This window comes from Phycodurus eques, chromosome 11 (assembly GCF_024500275.1).
Source record: "Phycodurus eques isolate BA_2022a chromosome 11, UOR_Pequ_1.1, whole genome shotgun sequence".
NCBI lineage: Eukaryota > Metazoa > Chordata > Actinopteri > Syngnathiformes > Syngnathidae > Phycodurus > Phycodurus eques.
The window spans coordinates 16183733-16205777 of NC_084535.1; the positions used below are offsets into that span (position 1 = coordinate 16183733).

The 22045-nt window shown below is 39.8% G+C and overlaps 1 protein-coding gene across 4 annotated transcripts in view; it reads right to left on the bottom strand.

Moving 5' to 3' along the window:
- The window catches only part of mcu (mitochondrial calcium uniporter), a 64908-nt gene extending 43661 nt beyond the window's left edge, over positions 1-21247 (bottom strand). For all 4 annotated transcript variants that reach the window (XR_009769496.1, XM_061690904.1, XM_061690905.1 and 1 more), the window contains exon 1: positions 21071-21247. Coding sequence is in view for 3 of the 4 variants with exons in the window: in XM_061690904.1 (XP_061546888.1) it covers positions 21071-21187 (117 nt within the window). In the remaining variant the exon portion in view is untranslated. The remainder of the gene's footprint in view (positions 1-21070) is intronic.
- Between the last annotated feature and the right edge of the window lie 798 nt (positions 21248-22045).

Genomic DNA, 22045 nt, shown 5'->3' on the forward strand with positions numbered 1-22045 from the left:
CACCCTTTTGAAAATAATATAATTTTAATTGTTCAATATTTTGACTCACAGTCGATTAAATAAATTGTCAAATTTGCCTAGCCCTAATCAAAACATACGGTAAGCTCCAAGGCTTTGAGGAGTGGCCGCAGGTTTGACACGATAATTCTGTGCGCTAACTGAAGTTGACCGCATCAATCTCATTTTTATGGCTTTTTCTCTGCTGAGCTCATGTACTACGTTGGATGGCTTGCCTCAGGACAAGATTCAATTCCGAAGACAAATCTCCTCACGTTCACATTCACTGAATACCATCACAACTACCGTATGATGACAATTAAGCCATCACCTACACTGCATTACAAAGCTGACCAGCCCTGCATATATTTTTCTATTTACAATAATAGATAATGGACAGTCAATTGTGACCGAATATCAGTGGAGGAAGGGGAACAGCCATGTGCAGTACAGGAGCCATAACCACTTGACTTAGGCATGTCTACAATTAACATGTCTATTGAAGGAGATAAGAATATGTAATGAATTGGACAACCCCCATCCAAATAACTACAACAACCATGGACATTTTCAGTATTTATACAGTTACCTTGGCAACAACAGCAGAGTGACTTCAAAACCTCACAACTTATCTTATTTCAAAGCGAACCTTTATTTTTGCAGAATAGTCCAATAGTATTCACAAAAATCTTGGCACGCTACATATATATGGCCTCAAGGAGACAACAGAAAAGCAATCGAATGGTGTTAGAATTCTCCCACCAAAAGTCCACGGCCTTTTGTTTAATCCTTCCATTGCCTGTGCCTTATCCATCAAGTTCATGTGGAGGTTGGGTTATCCCCAGGGTTACTCCCTTAAGACCAAAGCTGGTAAGGGCTCAAAGTAGTGCAAGTTGAAACTGCAGCTTGAGTAATTCACTGATTTATTCAAACATGAAGCACTGGCATTCTGCTAACAGTTAACCAATTGCTTATGAAATATGATAACTGTTGTCACTAAATGATTGAATCTTCATATATGGAGAAATTAGAAAGTGTTCATGAATAGAAAGAGGTTAGATTCTCTGAGAGTATAAAATGGCCTACATAATCCACAAATAACATCAGCAGTTTTTCCATATCCATAAATAGACTTCCCACACCACCAATGGAACACAATGCTATTTTAAATTGTTATGTCATGTGGCCTGTATAAAAACAAAAAACCTCATGTAAACTTATGATTCTAGATCAACCAGTTGTGTCACGTCTGTCATCGCCTTACCCCAGTTAGGAACAAAGAGTGGAAATGAATAAATATATTGCACATTGTGAGGACCAGAGGTGGGTAGAGTAGCCAAATATTGTACTCAAGTAAGAGTAGTGTTACTTTAGAAAAATATGACCCAAGTAAAATGTAGTCATCCAAATATTTATTTGAGTAAGAGTAAGAACGTGCTCAGTGAAAAAACTACTCAAGAGTAACTTGTGAGTAACTTCTGATTTTTTTTTTTTTTTGTTTGTTTTTTTTTTAAATCAGAGCATAAACATAAAATAAAATAAAAAAATAATAATATATGTGAGTCAACACACACATGCCACCATTTAAATTTTAAACCACCCAAAAAACAACAACACATGCATTGGGTCCTACAGAAACATTATTGGCTTTATTCGCTTAAATGACTTCATGAAGAAGCTGTTTGCTGAACAGACTTATTGATTGTGTGTGCATATGCAACACCATAGGGATAGTGCTGATTTTGCCATGTCCACTGCCAAAACAACAATAGAAACATCTGCAACTTACCGCAAGGTGTTTTCTCAAGTTAGAAGTGGGATGAAATATCCAAGTTTGGGCAGTCACAATTTAAGAGCTGCATGACAAAGCTGTTGTTTTTTGGAGTCTGTAAAATAAACAGAGTCGTGCGGCTGTTTTTTCCCCCAAAATGAGTCATTTTGATTGGCTCGCGAAGGCTACATGCACGGTCATGTTACTGCCTCGTGTCATCTGATTGGTGAAAAATGAGTCATTTTGATTGGCTCGCGAAGGCTATGTGAACAGTCGTGAATGCCTTGTGTCGTCTGATTGGTGAATTGGAGTCAAAAGATGGAGTCTAAAAATAGAGACGCACACGCAAGAATGAATAAATAAAAGTAGCGAACGGCATGTCGATCACTGTAACGGAGTAAAAGTATCGATCTTTCTTCACATAAATAAGTAAAAGTAAAAAGTACGGTGCATTTAAATTACTCTGACACGTACAGTTTATGGAAAATGTTACTTAAGTAAATGTAGCGCGTTACTACCCATCTCTGGTGAGGACCCAATCAACAACTGAAATGAATGTGCTGAATAATTGCAGGAAGGGAAAAGGCCCAAATTAATTATATTGCATGTGGTATCAAGTTAAAAACTTCAGGGATTTGTTAGTGTATTTTTTGCAATTTCCCAAAATCACAGCAGTATTTCTTCAAGCCTCCAAGAACTGAGGTGACTCAGACCTCCGCAACCACAACATTGGGCTTTCAAATTAGCTCTAAAGTTTTAGGAGATTCTTTTTTTACCAAAAGTAACCCAGAATCATGCCCTGAGTGCGCTATGATCATAAAGCCAAAACTAAACACTGTCTCCATGGTAATTCTGTAGCAAGTCTCCTCCAACATCTCCTCCATCCTATTTATAGACCAGTGGATGACTGGTTAGCTGCCAAAGGATGAGTAACACTGTAGTGAAACTGGAAAACATGTCTGCAACCTTGTGTCCTGTTTGTCTTTGTCCTCAAAGCTTTGCTTTCTAACCAAAGACTTTGAACGAGCAGAACAATCACTAGATTTGGTACAAAGAGCAGCTTCAATGTGTCTGAAGCGTGGCAGGCAGCATATCGTGGAAAACCTCGTGGTAGCTCATTCAGTTCAGTGAGCATCAATTAAATACTGTATATATATATATATATATATATATATATATATATATATATATATATATATACAGTAATTGTATATAATATAAAAATAATATAAATATATATATATATATTTATATATATATCTACTTATGTTTGGCATTTTCCTTGGCTTTTTGAGACATTAGTCCAAAAGAAGGACCTACCTCGACAAGTACATGAACACAAATATATGTAGGAAGTTTTGGCACGTAACCAGATACCAGCGTCACCATACGCATTCATTAACAGTGTATAATGTAGTAGTTTTAAGATTTTACTAGAACAGTGAACTTTTTTAATGTTAGCTTGTCTGATTTGTGTGACAATTAAAAATGTTAATGCTAACCAGTCACCCACCGTACCGCCCCATCAGTTTTCTGGAAAACCAAAAAAATTGCTTGTTTGTAGAGCCATTAACATTGCAGAGTCAAAGAGAGCAAGCCATTTTCAACACTTTAGAGTGGTGAATATAAATAACAAACCCATGTGGGGACTGACAGATTTGTGAAAAAAATGACATTGACTAAATTTGGACATAAGACATTTCTGTCCGACACTGATAATATATGCAGGTATTAATACTCCAATACACCACAAAGACAGCATGATGTAAACAGCGACTTCTAATTTTTGTCGTCTTTTGCCGTCTTCCTATGCCCGAAGGTCTTGAGAAAAAAAGTTTGTTGCTAGCATTCTGTGTATAAAAGATACAGTTGTCGTTGCTCAATTAACGTCGACCGTCTACAATTTATGAACGTTTGATCCCAATAATCGGTAGCCATTTTGTATACCAACCATACAGTATCATATCTTCTGAGCTGCTCTTGTTGGGATACTTATGGTGCAGAAAGTTGCCAGTTGAATCCAAAACTAGCAACAAAATACCACCCAGATCTGTAGCATCCTACTGGCAAGTTAAATACGTCATCAACAATGGATTACAGTTGCAGGTCTATTTACATAAGCAATCCTGTTACTGGCCAGCCTCCTGGAGGTGCCTTTGACTTGAGACACAATTGTATCCATCATATCATCCCCTTAGAACCACCTGACTTTCATATGACACAAGAAAGAACGTTTTAGTCCAAATAGGGGTATGACACTTTATGCCAAGGTTGGGCCACAAATGTCATTTACAAATCTCTTTCATTTTAGTTATTAAGGCCAAAGTCCACAAGAGCTAATGCTTTTTAAGGATTTGCTTCCAAATTCCAAATAAAATACTAATTTAATGTTGACCCTAAGCTGTTTGAAGTTCAACTATGATGGGAATTCTTATTGAAAGGAAAACAGTACACAGTAGTGTTTGGAAAATATCGTTTCAAATTAAAACCCAAGCTTTTGTATCTGTCCTACATCACCATGTAAAACCAATCTGCATTAATCATTTTCACATATGCACTAGTTGAACATTACCAATTTGGATTGCTAAAAGGTATTTATAATCTACAGTATATATCATTGTAAGCCACTGTAACATTATGCACCATTTGAACATTAACACTGTACTTAAATATGGGAACATAAAAAAAGTACTTAAAAATAATTATACAATTAAAATGTTAAATAAACATTGTACCTAAAAAAAATTATTTAAAACAGTTATGAAGGATTAAATGCAATTGTATTGTGCTGAAAAGTTAAAATACAACTTAAAAAATAAAAATGTTAAAAGTTGAACTTAAAAGTTTAAGACACTGTAACATGATGCAGAGGTTGAAGCTTTAATTCAGTGATTCTTGCATGCCACGAGAGTGAGTATCACACTTTGAGAACCACTGCTGTAGAGTGTTTCACCCATGGTAACTTGGACATCACGAGCTTCTCAGAGCTACATAACCACTATGTCACATATCGTGACGAGTGAGTGGATAGTAATAAATATAATTAGAATATTCGAGCATTACGTGATTTGTGTTCAGTTACAAAAAGATTTGTATTATTTCTATGTTTAAAAACAATATCAGAAGTTGCAGGTAAACCGACTGTTCATCCAAACTGAAAATATGTTAGTTTCACTTTATTCAACTACAGTGTGAATGCATTTGGCATGAATATTATTTGCCATTTTGGTTGGCTATTGTTTTTTTTTTTCATAAATAATTTTACCTGATAACTTTGCTAGACACAAAAGAAATTTAGGAAATTTCACCTGCACTGTCCAGTATCCAGGTATTTATTTCACAGTCACATTGGTTGAATATTTGGCTAAAAAATTACTGAATCAATTTCCAAACACTGAATCGTTTCGGATCGTATCGTTCTAGACCCAATATCGTACTTGACTCAAACTGGCAACCACGAATCGTGACAGAAATCAAATAACTGCCAAAATGAATCGCTAAACCCACCCGTAGTTAAAACTTCTATACCACAGAAATACTGCTAACCATTAAATTGCCTGATTGATCTGAATAAGGCTCCAAAGTGCCGAGGTGGCAAAAGAGAACTCCACTGCTATTACCATACGTTATTGTGCCTTCCTCTTTTCTTGCGTCAGCCTGCAGTGCTCTCTACAACAGACATGCTAATTCTATGTTACTTCAGTTATTGATCCACAGGCTGATATGAGTCATTTAAAAGGGAGCTCAATTCACAGATTTACTTAAAACAACAGTTCAGTTGACATGGAGACTGAGCAATTACTTATGGAGTCAGGCAGTGAGACACTATAACTTTTATGCTTTGACTTCATACTACGGGAGGTCTGCTGAAAAGAGGCGTGCATCCTTATTATAAACATGCAATGTGAATCTCCTGTGTCTGTCTTCCATGGCAATACTGCAGCATGTGTAATTACAGTGTAAACAATGCAGGCGATGCAAGTCTAATTCCCTGGGCCTCATCTCACCCTGAATGTGCTCAAAGGCTGATCTGTCGCAGTTAAGGCTCAGTACTTGACTTCTGGCTCTCTAATGAGGTTGCTAACATTTCTCAGAAGTACAAAGAGATAATTTCAAACAAGATTTGAAACAAGGAGAAAGGCCAAAATGTTTATACATTTAGTGTGCGTTTGGGGACGGATGGTGATACACAGGTTTGTCTTTCTGCAGCCAAAAAAAACCAAAAACAAAGTCCCTCAAATGTGTATCTTGCTGACCAATTTAATGAATTAATCATTCACTTTATACTGTTTATCCTGTGGTGGTGGGGTGAGCTGGAGCCCATACTGTCTGACCCAGATACCCTGTCAATCGCAGGTAACATACAGACAAAAAAAACCTCTCACATTCATATTCACACGTGGCCAATTTAGAGTCTTCAATTATCCATACATCCATTTTCTGAGCCGCTTCTCCTCCCTAGGGTCGCGGGCGTGCTGGAGCCTATCCCAGCTGTCATCGGGCAGGAGGCGGGGTACACCCTGAACTGGTTGCCAGCCAATCGCAGGTCACATACAAACAAACAACCATTCGCATTCACAGTCATGCCTACGGGCAATTTAGAGTCTCCAATTAATGCATGTTTTTGGGATGTGGGAGGAAACCGGAGTGCCCGGAGAAAACCCACGCAGGCACGGGGAGAACATGCAAACTCCACACATGCGGGGCCGGGGATTGAACCCGGGTCCTCAGAACTGTGAGGCTGACGCTCTAACCAGTCGGTCACCGTGCCGCCTAGTCTTCAATTAATCTATCACAAATGTTTTGGAATGTGGGAGAACAAGGAGAAAACCCATGCAAGTATGGGGAACACAGGCAAACTGCACACGGGAAGGCCTAAGCTGTGATTGAAACCTTAAGGCTTGACTGGGAAGCACCATCATGCCACCCGAATTTAATTTACAATAATTGTTTAAAGTTGACACTCGAGAGTCCTTTTCAACAATGGATAAAGAGGCCAAAGAGTGCCTTTACATCACATTTCTAAAAGTTGCTGAGATGACATCGTTATGTTCATCTATCTGTATTCTATACCTTGGGCTGCTTAATTTGCATTGATCAGGGATTTATAACTACCATACATCTGCTTAAGTTCCATTTTAATAGACGTATTTAATCCTCATGCTCATTTAATCGCTTCAGGCACAAGTGTAGAGTAGTAATAAAGCTCCCAAGTGACGGCTGCAACTAACATGTGCCAACTACTCAGAGTGAATAGAAGGCCAGACAAAAGGGAACAACCAACCAACATGCTTCGCAACGTGCATTTCTTTGTCACTGTCGGCAAAGAATCTTATCAAGTGGAAATAAACATGAACTCCCATTAACAGTGATGCCCTCAACACAACAGTGATGTCACATTCATCCAGTTTAACTGGGCCTAACAAAGCCCTCGTTCACTTCGCAACATAACACCACTAGGTTTCACACAGTTTCCACGGTTTCCAGTTGGCTGCGCCATTTCATTTTGTTCCTATAAATACACAAAAAATGTGCGTTCTACCCAATTGTTGTTGTCTGTAAGCATGTCGTTCCAAGCGATGTTTTCAAAGAAGTGTGTTTTTTTCTTCTCCTGTAAAGTGAATCATGAAGTAAATTTTATACATGCATATATCCATCCATCCATCCATTTTCTGTACCACTTTATCCTCACAAGGGTCACGGGCATGGTAGAGCCTATCCCAGCTAACTTCGGGAGTGAGGCAGGGTACACCCTGAACTGGTCGCCAGCCAATCGCAGGGCACATAAAAACAAACAACCATTCGCGCACACATCCACACCTAAGGGCAATTTAAAGCCATCAATCAACTTACCATGTATGTTTTTGGGATGTGGGAGGAAACCGGAGTGCCTGGAGAAAACCCATGCAGCCACGGGGAAAACATGCAAACTCCACACAAACGGGCCCGGGATTTGAACCCCAGTCCTCAGAACTGTGAGGCAGATGTGGTAACCAGTCGTTCACCGTGCCGCCCTTATACATACATATATATCTTAAATACTTGTCAGGTTTTGTCTCAAGAGTTGCATATTATTTTATAAACTATCACAATGGGATAATTTTACCCCCAAATTTCTATGGGACTTTTATGACATTTTTATAGCATGCTGCACAAATCAGCCATCAGAGAGAATCTCCTCTTGGAGTACCATACCAGACAGATCCTGAATCAGTTTTGTGGTTTGTTGTCCAATTTTGTATATCTGAAAGCAGAAAAAAAGCTGTAACATTAAAGTTGCATGTGGTTGCCAGCTACACTATGCAAAACTGATTTTCTTGGTTGTATGCAGTATTCATGCCACTATAGTACATAACAGCCTATTTTCTCTGGAGTGAAAGAGGTGAGCTTGAGGGCGAGGGAATCCTGTGTCATTAACAGGACTCTTTCATACATAGCAGCAACCAATTAAGAAGTGCCTCACCGTTGGCAAAATGAGCTTTTCTGCTGCTGCTCATCAATCGATGATGGGTCTTCTCTTTCTGCCCTGCACTGTTATGATTGTTTCTCTTTTAGGCACAGTTGTAATTATTCATCTGCCTTTTTCAACACACACCATATTGTTTTCAATTCAGTAAAGTAGTGGAATGTAGAGAAGGGAGATAACTGAGTGGAAAAGGTTCACCGAATGGCTTTAGGCAATGTATTATGATATGAAAAGGCTCAATGCACAATAATCTGATAACTATTTTATTAATTTAATTTGAATACACTACATCTAAATTTGAGATAATGCATTGTAATATTATTACAGCTTAGATATTTCATTGGAGCGTATGAGAAAAACGGAGGGCATACTTCCAACAACAAGTTGGTGTAAAATAAAGTGAGACAGGAAAGAAAATCACTAATCACTGAAGTTCTATTCTAAAAAAATAGAAATACTGTACACAGTGGGTAGGGAAAGTATTCAGACCCCGTTAAATTTTTCAGTCTTTTTTATATTGCAGCAATTTGCTTAAATCATTTAAGTTCATTTTTTTCCACATTAACAGACAGACACATTGTACAGACAGCACCCCATATTGACAGAAAAAAACAGATTTTTAAAAATTCTTTCAGATTTATTAAAAAAGAAAAACCTCAATATCACAGAGCCATAAGTACAGTATTTTCACAGCCATAAGGCACACCGTATTATTGGGTGCAGGCATGGTAATGTCTGTTTTTAAAAAGGCAGTGGGAGCAAAACTGAGTTCGGTTGTACTTTATTGAAGTATAGTTAACAATGTACTCACGTTATTGTTTGATCAATCCTCCTCCACAAATCCATCAAAGTCCTCATCTTCTGTATCCAAAATGAACAGCTGGGCAAGTTCTCGATCAAACACGCCGGGTTCCCTCTCGTCATTGTCGGAGTCAGTCTCATTGCCGTCCGGCTCCTCAGAAATGATGCAGGCTTTTACGAAAGCTCGAACAGTAACAGTACAAGCAGACACGCTAGCCCAAGCATCCACTATCCATTCAAAAATTGTGGCGTAACTCGCCCGCCGCTGCCTCCTAGTCTTAGTAAAACTGTGTTCACCATCTGTCATCCATCTCTCCCACGCCGCTCGCAAAATCTCAAGATTCAAATTAACCTTGCTGGTTGCATTCCTTAACCGAAGAGCATTGACATCCGTATTATTGGGAAGCTTGTATTTTGAAGGTGGCTTTCGCCGCGAGTTGGTGATTTATTACCATAATGCCTAGTATGAACAAAATTAGGGGCGGCTGGCTTGATTGCTACTTTACGAGTGGAGGCTGGCTTGACCGGCGCTATATACCTAATGGGGGCGTGCCTTTAGCGTTCCTCCTTCACGCGCACTCTTCCCCCTTTATCTCTGCATGCTGTCCTCAGCCACGTCCGCTTTTCCTCTGTATAAGCAGCGTGTTGGCAGGAAATGCTCCCAGTCAGTCAAGCGGAGCGCTCATCACACAACATTTGTAGATTTTGGAACTCGGTGCACACATAAGGCGCGCCACATTATAAGGCGCCCCGTCCATTTTGGAGAAAATGTCCAATTTTTAAGTGCGCCTTATGGTCGTGAAAATACGATATTCAGACCCTTTGCTCAGTATTTAGTAGAAGGACCTTTTTAGCTAATATAGCCATGAGTATTTTTGGGAATGATGCAACAAGTTTTTCACACCTGGATTTGGGGATCCTCTGCCATTCCTCCTTGCAGCTCCTCTCCAGTTCTGTCATGTTGGATGGTGAACGTTGATGGGCAGCTATTTTCAGGTCTTTCCAGTGATGCTCAGTTGGGTTTAGGTCAGGGTTCTGGCTGGGCCATTCAAGAACAGTCACTGTGTTGTTCTGAAGCCACTGCTACGATATTTTAGCTGTGTGCTTAGGGTCATTGTCTTGTTTGAAGGTGAACCTTCGGCCCAGTCTGAGGTTCTGAGCATTCTGGAGAAGGTTTTCGTCCAGTATATCCCTGTACTTGGCCGTATTCATCTTTCCTTCGATTGCAACCATTCCTCCTGTCCCTGCAGCTGAAACACCACACTCCCAAAGCATCATGCTGCCACCATCATGCTTCACTGTTGGGACTGTATTGGACAGCTGATGAGCAGTGCCGAGTTTTCTCCACAATCCCACTTAGATTTGAGGCCAAAAAGTTCTATCTTGGTCTCATCAGACCAGAGAATCTTATTTCTCACCATTTTGGAGTCCTTCAGGTGTTTTTTAACAAACTCCATACGGGATTTTCATGTGTCTTGCACTGAGGAGATGCTTCAGTCGAGCTACTCTGCCATAAAAGTCCCGATTGGTGGAGGGCTGCAGTTATGATTGACTTCTTCTTTACCTCTCTCACATGGGCTCTTCTCCCCCAATTGCTCAGTTTGGCCGGACGGCCAGCTCTAGGAACGATTCTGGTCGTCCCAAACGTCTTCCATTTTAGGATTATGGAGGCCACTATGCTCTTAGGAACCTTAAATGCAGCAGATTTTTTTTTTGTAACCTTGGCCAGATCTGTGCCTTACCACAATTCTGTCTCTGAGCTCTTCAAGGAGTTCCTTTGACCTCATGATTCTCATTTGTTCTGACATGCACTGTGAGTTGTAAAGTCTTATATAGACAGGTGTGTGGCTTTCCTAATCACGTCCAATCAGTATAGTCAAACACAGCTGGACTCCAATGAAGGTGTAGAACCATCTTAAGGATTATTAGAAGAAATTGACAGCACCCGAGTTAAATATACAAGTGTAACAGCAAAGGGTCTGAATACTTATGGCTGTGTGATATTTCAGTTTTTCTTTTTTAATAAATCAGAAAATATGTCAACAATTCAATTTTTTCTGTCAATATGGGGTGCTGTGTGTACATTAATGAGGAAAAATTAACTTAAATGATTTTAACAAATGGCTGCGTTATAACAAAGAGTGACAAATTTAAGGGGGTCTGAAAACTTTCCGTACCTACTATATATCATACCTCTAGTTTAAGCTATTTAAATATGACATAACTAATATCAAAACTGAAGTAGGAGATACCATTTTTGGACCATGTCAAAAGTACCATTACAGACACACACACACAAACACGGTCCAAATAAAATTGTGACCTGTGTTCTGCACACTGCAGTGGTTGTGTTATAGGAGATCTGATCAGATCAGATTTGTGGATGAAGCTCTACTTCACATATCTGAGACAGTGTCTCTGGTGCCTGTAGCCAAGTAGTACAGTTTGCCTCAATTGATTCATTACGCAATTACTCAGCAATGCTTAGTTAATATCCATCCCACAATCACACAAGACCAAGATCAACAATTTTGGTTCTCCCAGTTCACAGTGTTAGTGCGCAATGAGGCCAGCATCATTTCTCCTCCACTGCCTGCATTCATTTGTAGCAGTGAAGTTGGATAAACAAGGGTACAAACAATCACTACTTGTTGAAGGAGAGGTCAAGCCTACCCTCTCTGTCCATAATTACTTGCATAAATTAGACAGTCTTCATGTTTTTGGAGGGCAGAGTTGTATCAATCTGACCTGTGTGGGAATCAAACAAAGTCAAGGAATTTGGCAACAAGAAAGCACAAATGCTGCAGTTGAACATCTGGCATTTATAAATTTGATTTGTTTGCTTGCTGTCTCTTTTCACTTACTGGGAGACCGAAAATGTCCAAAACCACGAACAAATAAAAAGGATTTCAATTACAAGTGATTTCACTGTGATTTTAGCTATGCAACAATTTCAAGGATATAAAAAAATGAAGTGACAGCAGAGCATCATATTGTAGAAATGTGTGTACTAACGTCACAGTAATGAGCTTTAGCTCAAATTTGATAACTTGAAAGTGAATGAAGGTGATGACCTTCATCTCCAAGCAGCAGCCTTACCTAAGCTCCTGGCAGAGGACACAGCACCTGTCCACTATCCTCAAGAAGCAGGGTAACCAAGCGGCGCTTCCATCCATCACCGCATTACATACTTTGGCCTTTTTTAATGTCCTTTGCAGGCTTGAGTAGAGACACACTGAGCCACCCCGAAACATGGGGCAGCTAATTAGTCTATGCCAACAGCTGAGGTTTACCATTCGTTTACCACCTCAAGGGGGCAATCCCTTCCAGTAAGTTAATGAGGAACCAGCCAATCACAATAGTCTCATCCACTACTGTTCCAGCCTCTGCACAATGAAGAGTAGATTTTAGTGCCAGGTAGCCACTGCAGCCGCCGTCTGACCAGTTGGAGAATGAATAATGTTGTATTCTGCATACAGATGAGCCAGGAGGAAGATAGAGAGAACACTTTCTTCATTTGTATAAGTGCCGATCAATGAACACATTCAGGCCACGATTGTAACCTACAGGGAAAAGGCTGGTGAGCAGGAGAAAGGTTTCACATGCAAAATATTGGATGGATGGAATATAATGGGGAACCCCACTGAGAGAAGTTAAGAATGGCGGTCAAGAGAAAACAGGTCTGGAGATACGGAGTAGTAGGTAGGTAGTTTGTCTATATGTGCCCTTCTATTGGCTGGCAACTAATCAGGGTGTGTAACGCCTCTTGCCCAAAGTCAGCTGGGATACTCTAGCTCACTCGCAACCTTAATGAGGGGACAAGTCAGACAAATTATATGAATGGGAGACCTAGACAACACATGAAAGGTGGATAAATTGATGTCTGAGCAAATCCCTGTTTGTATCAAATCCCTTCTCCCAACTAGTCTTTTATTCTGCCACACATCCAGCAATTCGCCCGATTGTTAAACAAGCTGATATAACCACCTACCGTTGCAGAGGCAGCCACAAATATATAAGATTGAATCGCGCCCTGTGCATGTAAACAGGGACCTTGGAGAAAAGTGCATTTCATGTGTGCATGAAAATCACTGACTGACACTATAAAAATGCATTTACATATGAAAAGAGTAGAGTGACTTTTACACTATACGAATGTCTTCAGCTACTAGACAGATATTTGAACAATTTACATTGCTATAGAACCCATGTTAACATTCTTAAATGGTCTTTTCCCAGCTTCAACAATGTACTGTCAATTCTAACAGTTTAAAACAAAATGAAAGAGCTCCTGTAAAATGAAATACAAGAGGCAGATTTGTTGAACAATTGCAACACTCTTAATTGGAGAGGAGAGAGTTTACCAGAACCACTGCACACCACACAAATCATAGCAGGCCACGCTTGCTGGTCTTCTGCCTCTCAGCGAACAAGAAGATTGTCATAGGCAGAGCCACTGAGGCTGTCATCTACAAAATGACAAGGAAAACTTTTGTGTTCTGTATTTTGTTCAGAGTGTGACACAATGCATGACATCATACCTGCCAGCAAAGGCAGGGATTAACATGTTTCTCGTAAGAGTAATGTAAGTCACTTTTTTTTTTTTTTTTAACTTTTCTTCATGTAATAGTAAGGTTGAGAGACTTCGTAAATATGATGGTTAATGTCTGTCACCATGTTTGGTTTCTGAAAAATGTTTTCTGTTAAGGGGAGAAATCTAAATTAGATTTTAAAAATAATAATTATGAACTGTTGAACATACATACAGCTTACATTGTTGACAAAGCTCCATTGTGCCCCATTGTGTCCGGTCACCTCTGGCACCTGCGGTGCTAATTGAGTTGGAAAATGTTTGCTTTATATATACCAGATATTATTTCTATTAGTTTTCCACAACCTTCACATGCTTTATTGTTCCATTGTGACTACAACCCCAATTCCAATCAAGTTGGGACGTTGTGTTAAACATAAATAAAAACAGAATACAATGATTTGCAAATCATGTTCAACCTATATTTAATTGAATACAAAGACAAGATATTTAATGTTCAAACTGATCAACTTTATTGTTTTTAGCAAATAATCATTAACTTGGAATTTTATGGCTGGAACACGTTCCAAAAAAACTGGGACAGGTGGCAAAAAAGATTGAGAAAGTAGAGGAATGCTCATCAAACACCTGTTTGGAACATCCCACAGGTGAACAGGCTAATTGGGAACAGGTGGGTGCCATGATTGGGTATAAAAGGAGCTTCCCTGAATTGCTCAGTTATTCACAAGCAAAGATGGGGTGAGATTCACCTCTTTGTGAATAAGTACGTGAGAAAATAGTCGAACAGTTTAAGGACAATGTTCCTCAACGTACAATTGCAAGGAATTTAGGGATTTCATCATCTACGGTCTATAATATCATCAAAAGATTCAGAGAATCTGGAGAAATCACTGAATGTAAGCGGCAAGGCCGAAAACCAACATTGAATGCACGTGACCTTCGATCCCTCAGGCGCCACTGCATGAAAAACTGACGTGTAAAGGATATCATCACATGGGCTCAGGAACACTTCAGAAAACCAATGTCAGTAAATACAGTTTGGCGCTACATTTGTAAGTGCAACTTGAAACTCTACTATGCAAAGCAAAAGCCATTTATGAACAACACCCAGAAACGCCAGCTTCTCTGGGCCCGAGCTCATCTAAGATGGACTGATGCAAAGTGGAAAAGTGTTCTGTGTTCAAGTCCACATTTCAAATTGTTTTTGGAAATTGTGGACGTCGTGTCCTCCGGGCCAAAAGAGGAAAAGAACCATTCGGACTGTTATGGATGCAAAGTTCAAAAGTCAGCATCTGAGATGGTATGGGGCTGTGTTAGTGCCAATGGCATAGGTAACTTACACATCTGTGAAGGCACCATTAATGCTGAAAGGGACATACAGGTTTTGGAGAAACATATGCTGCCATCCAAGCAACGTCTTTTTCATGGACGCCCCTGCTTATTTCAGCAAGACAATGCCAAACCACATTCTGCATGTGTTACAACAGCGTGGCTTTTTAGTAAAACAATGCGGGTACCAGACTGGCCTTCCTGCAGTCCAGACCTGTCTCCCATTGAAAATGTGTGGCGCATTATGAAGCGTAAAATACGACAACGGAGACCCCGGACTGTTGAACAGCTGAAGCTGTACATCAAGCAAGAATGGGAAAGAATTCCACCTACAAAGCTTCAACAATTACTGTCCTCAGTTCCCAAACGTTTATTGAATGTTGTTAAAAGAAAAGTTGAAGTAACACAGTGGTAAACATGACCCTGTCCCAGCTTTTTTGGAACGTGTTGCAGCCATAAAGTTCTAAGTTAATGATTATTTGCTCAAATCAATAAGGTTCATCAGTTGGAACATTAAATATCTTGTCTTTGTAGTGTATTCAATTAAATATAGGTTGGACATGCTTTGCAAATCATTGTATTCTGTTTTTATGTATGTTTAACACAACGTCCCAACTTCATTGGAATTGGGGTTGTACTAGCTGTTTTCCAACCATGCTGTGTGTACTAGTTTCTCCCAGTCATGTTGTGACTACTCGCTGTTTTTCGATAAGTTGAGTGGAGCTGGCCAAAGATAATTGTTTTGTTTTCCTTTTCTTCTCTGTCTCTCTCACTTCGAAATAATAAATAAATAAACGTTTCTTTGCTTGCCCTTCAGTAAGGGGTGACAACTCGTGACAACTTGTATCTTTTCCTCTCTTTGCAAAGATTTTATTTTTTCCTTGTAATAAAAACCCACAAAGACAAAATTGCTTCCTTGTTTATTCCATCAGAAAAAGATTTGCCAAAACATAATCTAATCACTTACACCTGTTGCTGATTTAATTATCAAATGAATAAAGCTGGTGTGATTAGTATATGCCCCATACTTTCATCTCCCATGCATGCATACGAGTAAACATTAGCATGGAATAGTATATGAAAAAAAAAAAAAAAAAAAAAAAAAGATAGCTGCGGCAACAAGGCCTTCTTTATGGGAGGCTGCTCCCATGATGAACAATACAAACACAACGGGCTCATTGTGCTTGTCAAATGTAACATCTTATTGCTCTACAGTATCCTCTAGAAATCTTTCAATTAAAATTAAATGCTTTGCGCTGGGAAACAAGGCTAACAGCTGCAGAGTGAACGGACATGGCCGGCTGGAGACACAACAATAGCTTTCTCCTCTCAATTTCCTGTTTCTGCCTTAGCAACCCACCGTGAGAAAGCAAGCCATCAATACAATGCCTTTCCATTAACTTGTAGATACCAGCTATATCAGTCCTTATTTTGACAAAACATTGTGTGAAACAGTGATGGGAATATTATCCAGCTTTCAGGTAGTGTTGGTGAACTTGGTCAAGATTCTACAGATGTGCCAGCAGCACAAGGTGACATGGAAATGTGGAAAATCTATCAACTGTATGATGGAGTTATGTATACAGTCAGCCATATCATTAACCACATCAAATTGCTCATAACTCCGAGCGAGTGTATTAAACTCTCCAGGAAGACAATCTTGCATCATTGGAAGGAACCCTCACTCTCTTGCACTTCACACTCTTTAACTTCACAGTGAGAGAAAACAATTCTACATCAAAATAAAAGGAGAAAGAAGTCAAGAGGAAAAAAAATAAACGTCCAGAAATAAGATTAACTGTAAAATGTAAGGCTAGGACTGTCAAAACATTAATTGTAGCATCTGTATTAAAAAACAAAAAAAAAAACTGGCCTTTAGCTAAATTGCCCGTAGGTGTGAATGTGAGTGTGAATGGTTGTTTGTTTATATGTGCCCCACGATTAGCTGACGACCAGTTCAGGGTGTGCGGCTGATTATTTATTTTAACAAAGTAAAAATACTTTTGTTCGGCACCGCCGTTGGGCACAAACATGTCTTCATGTGCGCTCTTCTTCGTTGGTTTTGGCCACTTTCTGGCCACTGTAGGCATCGAAACTGGGAACCGAATTTTTTTAACTTGAATGATTCGGGGAGAACCGAAACATTAGTCCCGATTTCAATCGGTTCTCGATTCTCGATGCCCAACTCTACCCATCATGCATGTTTTGGGGATGTGGGAGGAAACTAGAGTACCTGGAGAAAACCCACACAGGCATGGGGAGAACATGCAAACTATACACAGACAAGGCCAGATTTGAAACCGGGTCCCTAGAACTACGAGGCAGATATGCTAACCAGTCGCCATGTAGCGCATTATGAAGCACAAAATACGACAACAGAGACCCCGAACTGTTGAACCACTGAAATTGTACATCAAGCAAGAATGGGAAAGAATTCTACCTACAAAGCTTCAACAATTAGTCCTCAGTTCCCAAACGCTTATTGAGTTTTGTTAAAAGGAACCGTGATGTAACACAGTGGTAAACATGCCCTTGTCCCAGTTTTTTTGGAATGTATTGCATGCATCAAATTCAAAATGAGGGAATATTTGCAACAACAAAAAAAAGTTTGTTTGAACATTAAAAATCTTGTTTTTCTAGGGTATTGCATTGAATATACACTGTAGGTTAGAAGGAGCTGCAAATCAATGTATTCTGTTTTGATTTAATGTACGTTTTACACAACGTCCCAACTTCATTGAAATTGGGGTTTGTATGTCATGTACGACAAGAATGACAGCCCCAATGATTTTTTTGTAAGACAATAAAAACATACCTCACCCAACCACAGACCAGCCCCAGACTGACCTTGAATGCATCCCAAAATTGGAAATGTTTTATCTCCAAAAATAACAAGCTACTCATATGCTGACTCAGTCATAGATGAAAACATGAAATCATACCAGAGACACTAGATTGACCAAGGGAAAGATCACAGTAAAGAGACAGTTCCGAAGACAGCTTTGTCAGTCACTTAACCGAATCGCCTTCTACCAGATCACAGCCACTCTCTTATCATACTAATCTGGATAACTTCAGCACTAAGTCAGTGAAGGCAGCATGGATAAATGAGTTTACTCCTACGTTTATTGGATTACACGGCGGGAGGGGCTTGACCTGATGGCCCCGTCCACTACAACCCCCAGCTGCTGAGCTTTAATGAGCACGAGCTTTGATAGAAAAAATATAATATTTGCTGATGAGCAACCCACAATAAAATATGATATTTATCTTCACAATTAATCTCTCTATTATTGGTGCATATTGCAATGTTGACTCTTTATAAGATCACATAATTACATTTTTAACTAGTGATTTATTACATGTATTTTTTACAAGGACGATTTACCCGCAATGATTCAACTCCTGAGACACACATGAGGAGAGCTGCATTTTAGACGACAGCGGACTCAATAGTAATCTGGTAGAGGTTAAACGTGAGCCTTGGGGGTTCCAGCAGCTGCTTTGTATCTATGAGGAGATGGGAGGCTGTAACCACACCTAAAAGCACGTTTTCTGTAATGTCCCACTCGATAAAAAAAATTATAATAATAAAAATGCAATATACATCTTAACTAAGCAACTCGTTGCCGCTTAATAGACAAAATATTGAAACTGAGTTCTCATGCTGCAACGAGTCACTCATGAAAGAACACCAGCAGCAGCTTACACGCTACAACAAGCAAATCTGAGCAGGTGAAGACATATATTAAGTCACTGATACAGTTAAGGCTTTGGTTTTGTTTTTCAGAGAAAACTACTTATTTGAAAATGTGATCGCTGATGGTGGGTAACAACACAATATACAGTGGAACCTCGATAGAATGCACTAATGGGTATATAGGATATAGCTGATTGTCCGTTACATTGAAGCACTTTTTTTAGGCCATATGCACCCATGTTACTGTAAAGTACAAAATCATCGTTTGTTTTTTTTTTGTTTTTCTTTTTTTAAATGGCTTAAAATGCTCAGTACAGTACAAAGTTATTGGAAATAAATATAAAAAAGCTTGAAAATGTTTGAATGTTTTACATTTCATCCAAACTTACCACGCCGGTGTGCTTGGTCAGGTCCTGCACTCAGTCTACAAAGTACCTACCTTGATTTACGAGTGCCCCAAGTCAAGAGTTTTTCGAGTCACGAGCTGTTGCTGGGTTGATTTTGTGTTTTGTATTTTAATTACACCGAACGTCATATACATGGCTGCACGAGTGAAGTGGGGGGAACTTGGAATGCACTTTTAGCTATTTATTGAAATAGCAAGGAAGAATCCATTATCAAATTAATCGATAGAGTTTCAAGATTTGATTATCGTTTAGAGGCCATGTTTAACTTAAAATTGTCCAACTCCTTGGAATTTCAGCCTGTACAGTAAATATTAAATAATTATAAATATATAAAGTACTATTAAAATAATATTAATATTTTATATACATTACATATAATATTATAATATATCATATTATTATAATAAGTAATATTAAAGTACAGTTTATGGAAAATATTACTTTGAGTAAATGTAACGCGTTAGTACTCACCTCTGCTCATAACCAAGTCATGTTTGTGCATTTTCTGAACGGTCAATTTGAAATAATGTCCTGTTGAATAAAGGGATACAGATTTTATAGTTTGTTTTTATCCGATTCATCGATAAATCGAAAAAATTATTGACAGATTATTAGTTGCAGGCCTAGAAAACACTCACAAGCGGCATATCGGACACACTAACACCCGCCAACCTGACTGACTCCAAGCTCCTGACATCACTCACTGGACCGTGCCACTTAAATGCATTATCAAAACATAAATGTACTCCTGTGTGTGTGTGTGTATGATTATTGGCTTAACTATACTTAATAATTACCAGTTAATTTCTTTATATTCTCTTTTATTGTTTCATCTGACATATTTTACAATATTGTACTGTACTCCTTTAGTAAAAACCTGTTTTTTGGGAGGGGCTGGAACGGATTAATGGCATATTAACACATTTCAAAGGCCGAAATCTTATTTGATATGGCAGTTAATTGAGTTAAGAGCTTGGTCACAAAACAAAACAAACTCCCAAGTCAAGGTCTCAATGTACAGGTATAGTGTTAGTTTTAGGGAGGAGTCAGGACTGATTGCATGTGTAAAGACAGATGTAAGTAAAGACAGAGAGCAGGGGCCTTCATGGACTTCCTCATTCTTTCGTCCAGGCAGCACGTCTGCTCTCTCATTGGGTCACTGCGGTTGTAAAAGCTTTGGAGGCAGGAACAAGATGAGCAACTACTGCATTATAGCCCAACAGCTTTAAAAAAAACAAAAAAAAAATCTGCACCCTCCTGCAGGTAAACACATGGATCTCCCTGGTGAATGGGGAAACACCCGCAGGGAGGAGAGAGCCAGCCCAGCAGGCAGGCTGTCTGACATCATCCACGAGAGGATGTCACTGTGAAGTATCATGTTTAATGTCTGTGTTTATGTCCATTCAAGGCATACAAGTACAACTGAGGCATTTGAGGATGTGTGCAGACGTTGATGGTACTGCAGCAGAAACTACACTCACACACTGCAGTTTCACAGCATATAGAAGGAAGGATATGGAGGTTGCCCCACTGAACATCAGCCATAGGCGATTGAATACAAGTTCCACATTTAGAGCAGACTCTCCAACGCCTTGAAAGAAATGACACGTGTAAACAAATATTACCACACCATTTAAATAAACCTTCAAAGTTCAAGGGTATGATGGAACATAGAAGGAGGAACGTGGGCGAGTTTAGTATAGTGAGCGGCCGGGGCAGCGCCGGATGATCGTGTTCATCAAGCAAGCGCTCCAAACAACTGCATTGCCTCCTCGCCAAAGCTCCACGTCCCACTGTGCGTGGAATGACCTTACAGTGGACTCGCACGCGACACCAGTGAGCCCCAACGTTGACGCAATCTCAAGATAAGAACAGTGCGGGAACCCTTGAGGCTAGTTAGCTCTACTTCCGTAGCAAGCCCAACCGGCCGCCGCCGTGCGCCTCGCACCGGCCAGCCAGTTCCTCCGCGTCCCTCTTTCCCTGTCTCCCTCTCTCTCTCTCTCTTTCTCTCTCTCTCTCGCTCTTTCGGACACGTCCTGGGACTTACCGATCTTATGTGCTGCTGGTGCCGCGGAGAAGGAGCGACGAGTGCGGGGAGGCTGCCTACAGCCGCTCCGCCGCTCCGGGACAACAGGAGGACTGATCTGCACACTTTCGCAGCCATCTCTGAAGTGAAAGCTCGCCGGGGAAGGAGACTGCTGCGGGCGGACCGAGACGCAACCAGGGGAAGAGGGAGGGGAGTGTGGAGGAGGGGGTGGTGGAGGTGGTGGTGGTGGTGGGCGGGTTTGCGGGGCCGGCCTAGTACGCCACGGCAAAATGATTTGCATGAACCTTTAAAGCAGAAACTGTTAGAATCCCTAATTATAATGTTGGAGATCAAAAAGGATAAATAATTAGAAATGTGTGACGATAAAATAATACTTGTTAAATACGTAAAGTTACTTTTTTTCATGGTGTTTGACATGGTTAAAATGCAGTCATAGACTACGCATAAAATTTTACAATGAATAAAAAAATAAAATAAAATAAAAATTAAATTAAAATAAATAAAAAATCACTCTTTCTTTTACGTCCGTCCAAACCAAACAAACATGTCTTAACTGCTTTTTTAAAGAAATGTCCACAGAAGAAAAAACCCTTCGCTCAAAAGTAAATGCATTCCACAATTCCGGGCCAATGGACTGCAAGGCTTTAAAAAAAAAAAAAAAAAAAAGAGGGCTACTGTGCTCAAAAATTAAAAACACATCAGATAGGCACCACCCAGTGCAATAAATAAGGGCTGTGAAAACATATGTGATAAAAGAGCAAAGGGGCACGTCAAAGGTAAGCGACCCCCCCCCCCCCCCCACACACACACACACACACACATACACACACCTATGTATACAGCAAAAAGTGCCCTCTGAGCAGCAAAAGTCGCCCTGAATATTTTCCATCAGCGTCCCCCACACCCCCACACCTCACACCTTCCGTCGACGATTGGATTTCGGACAGAAAAATATCCATCACCATTCCCACCTCA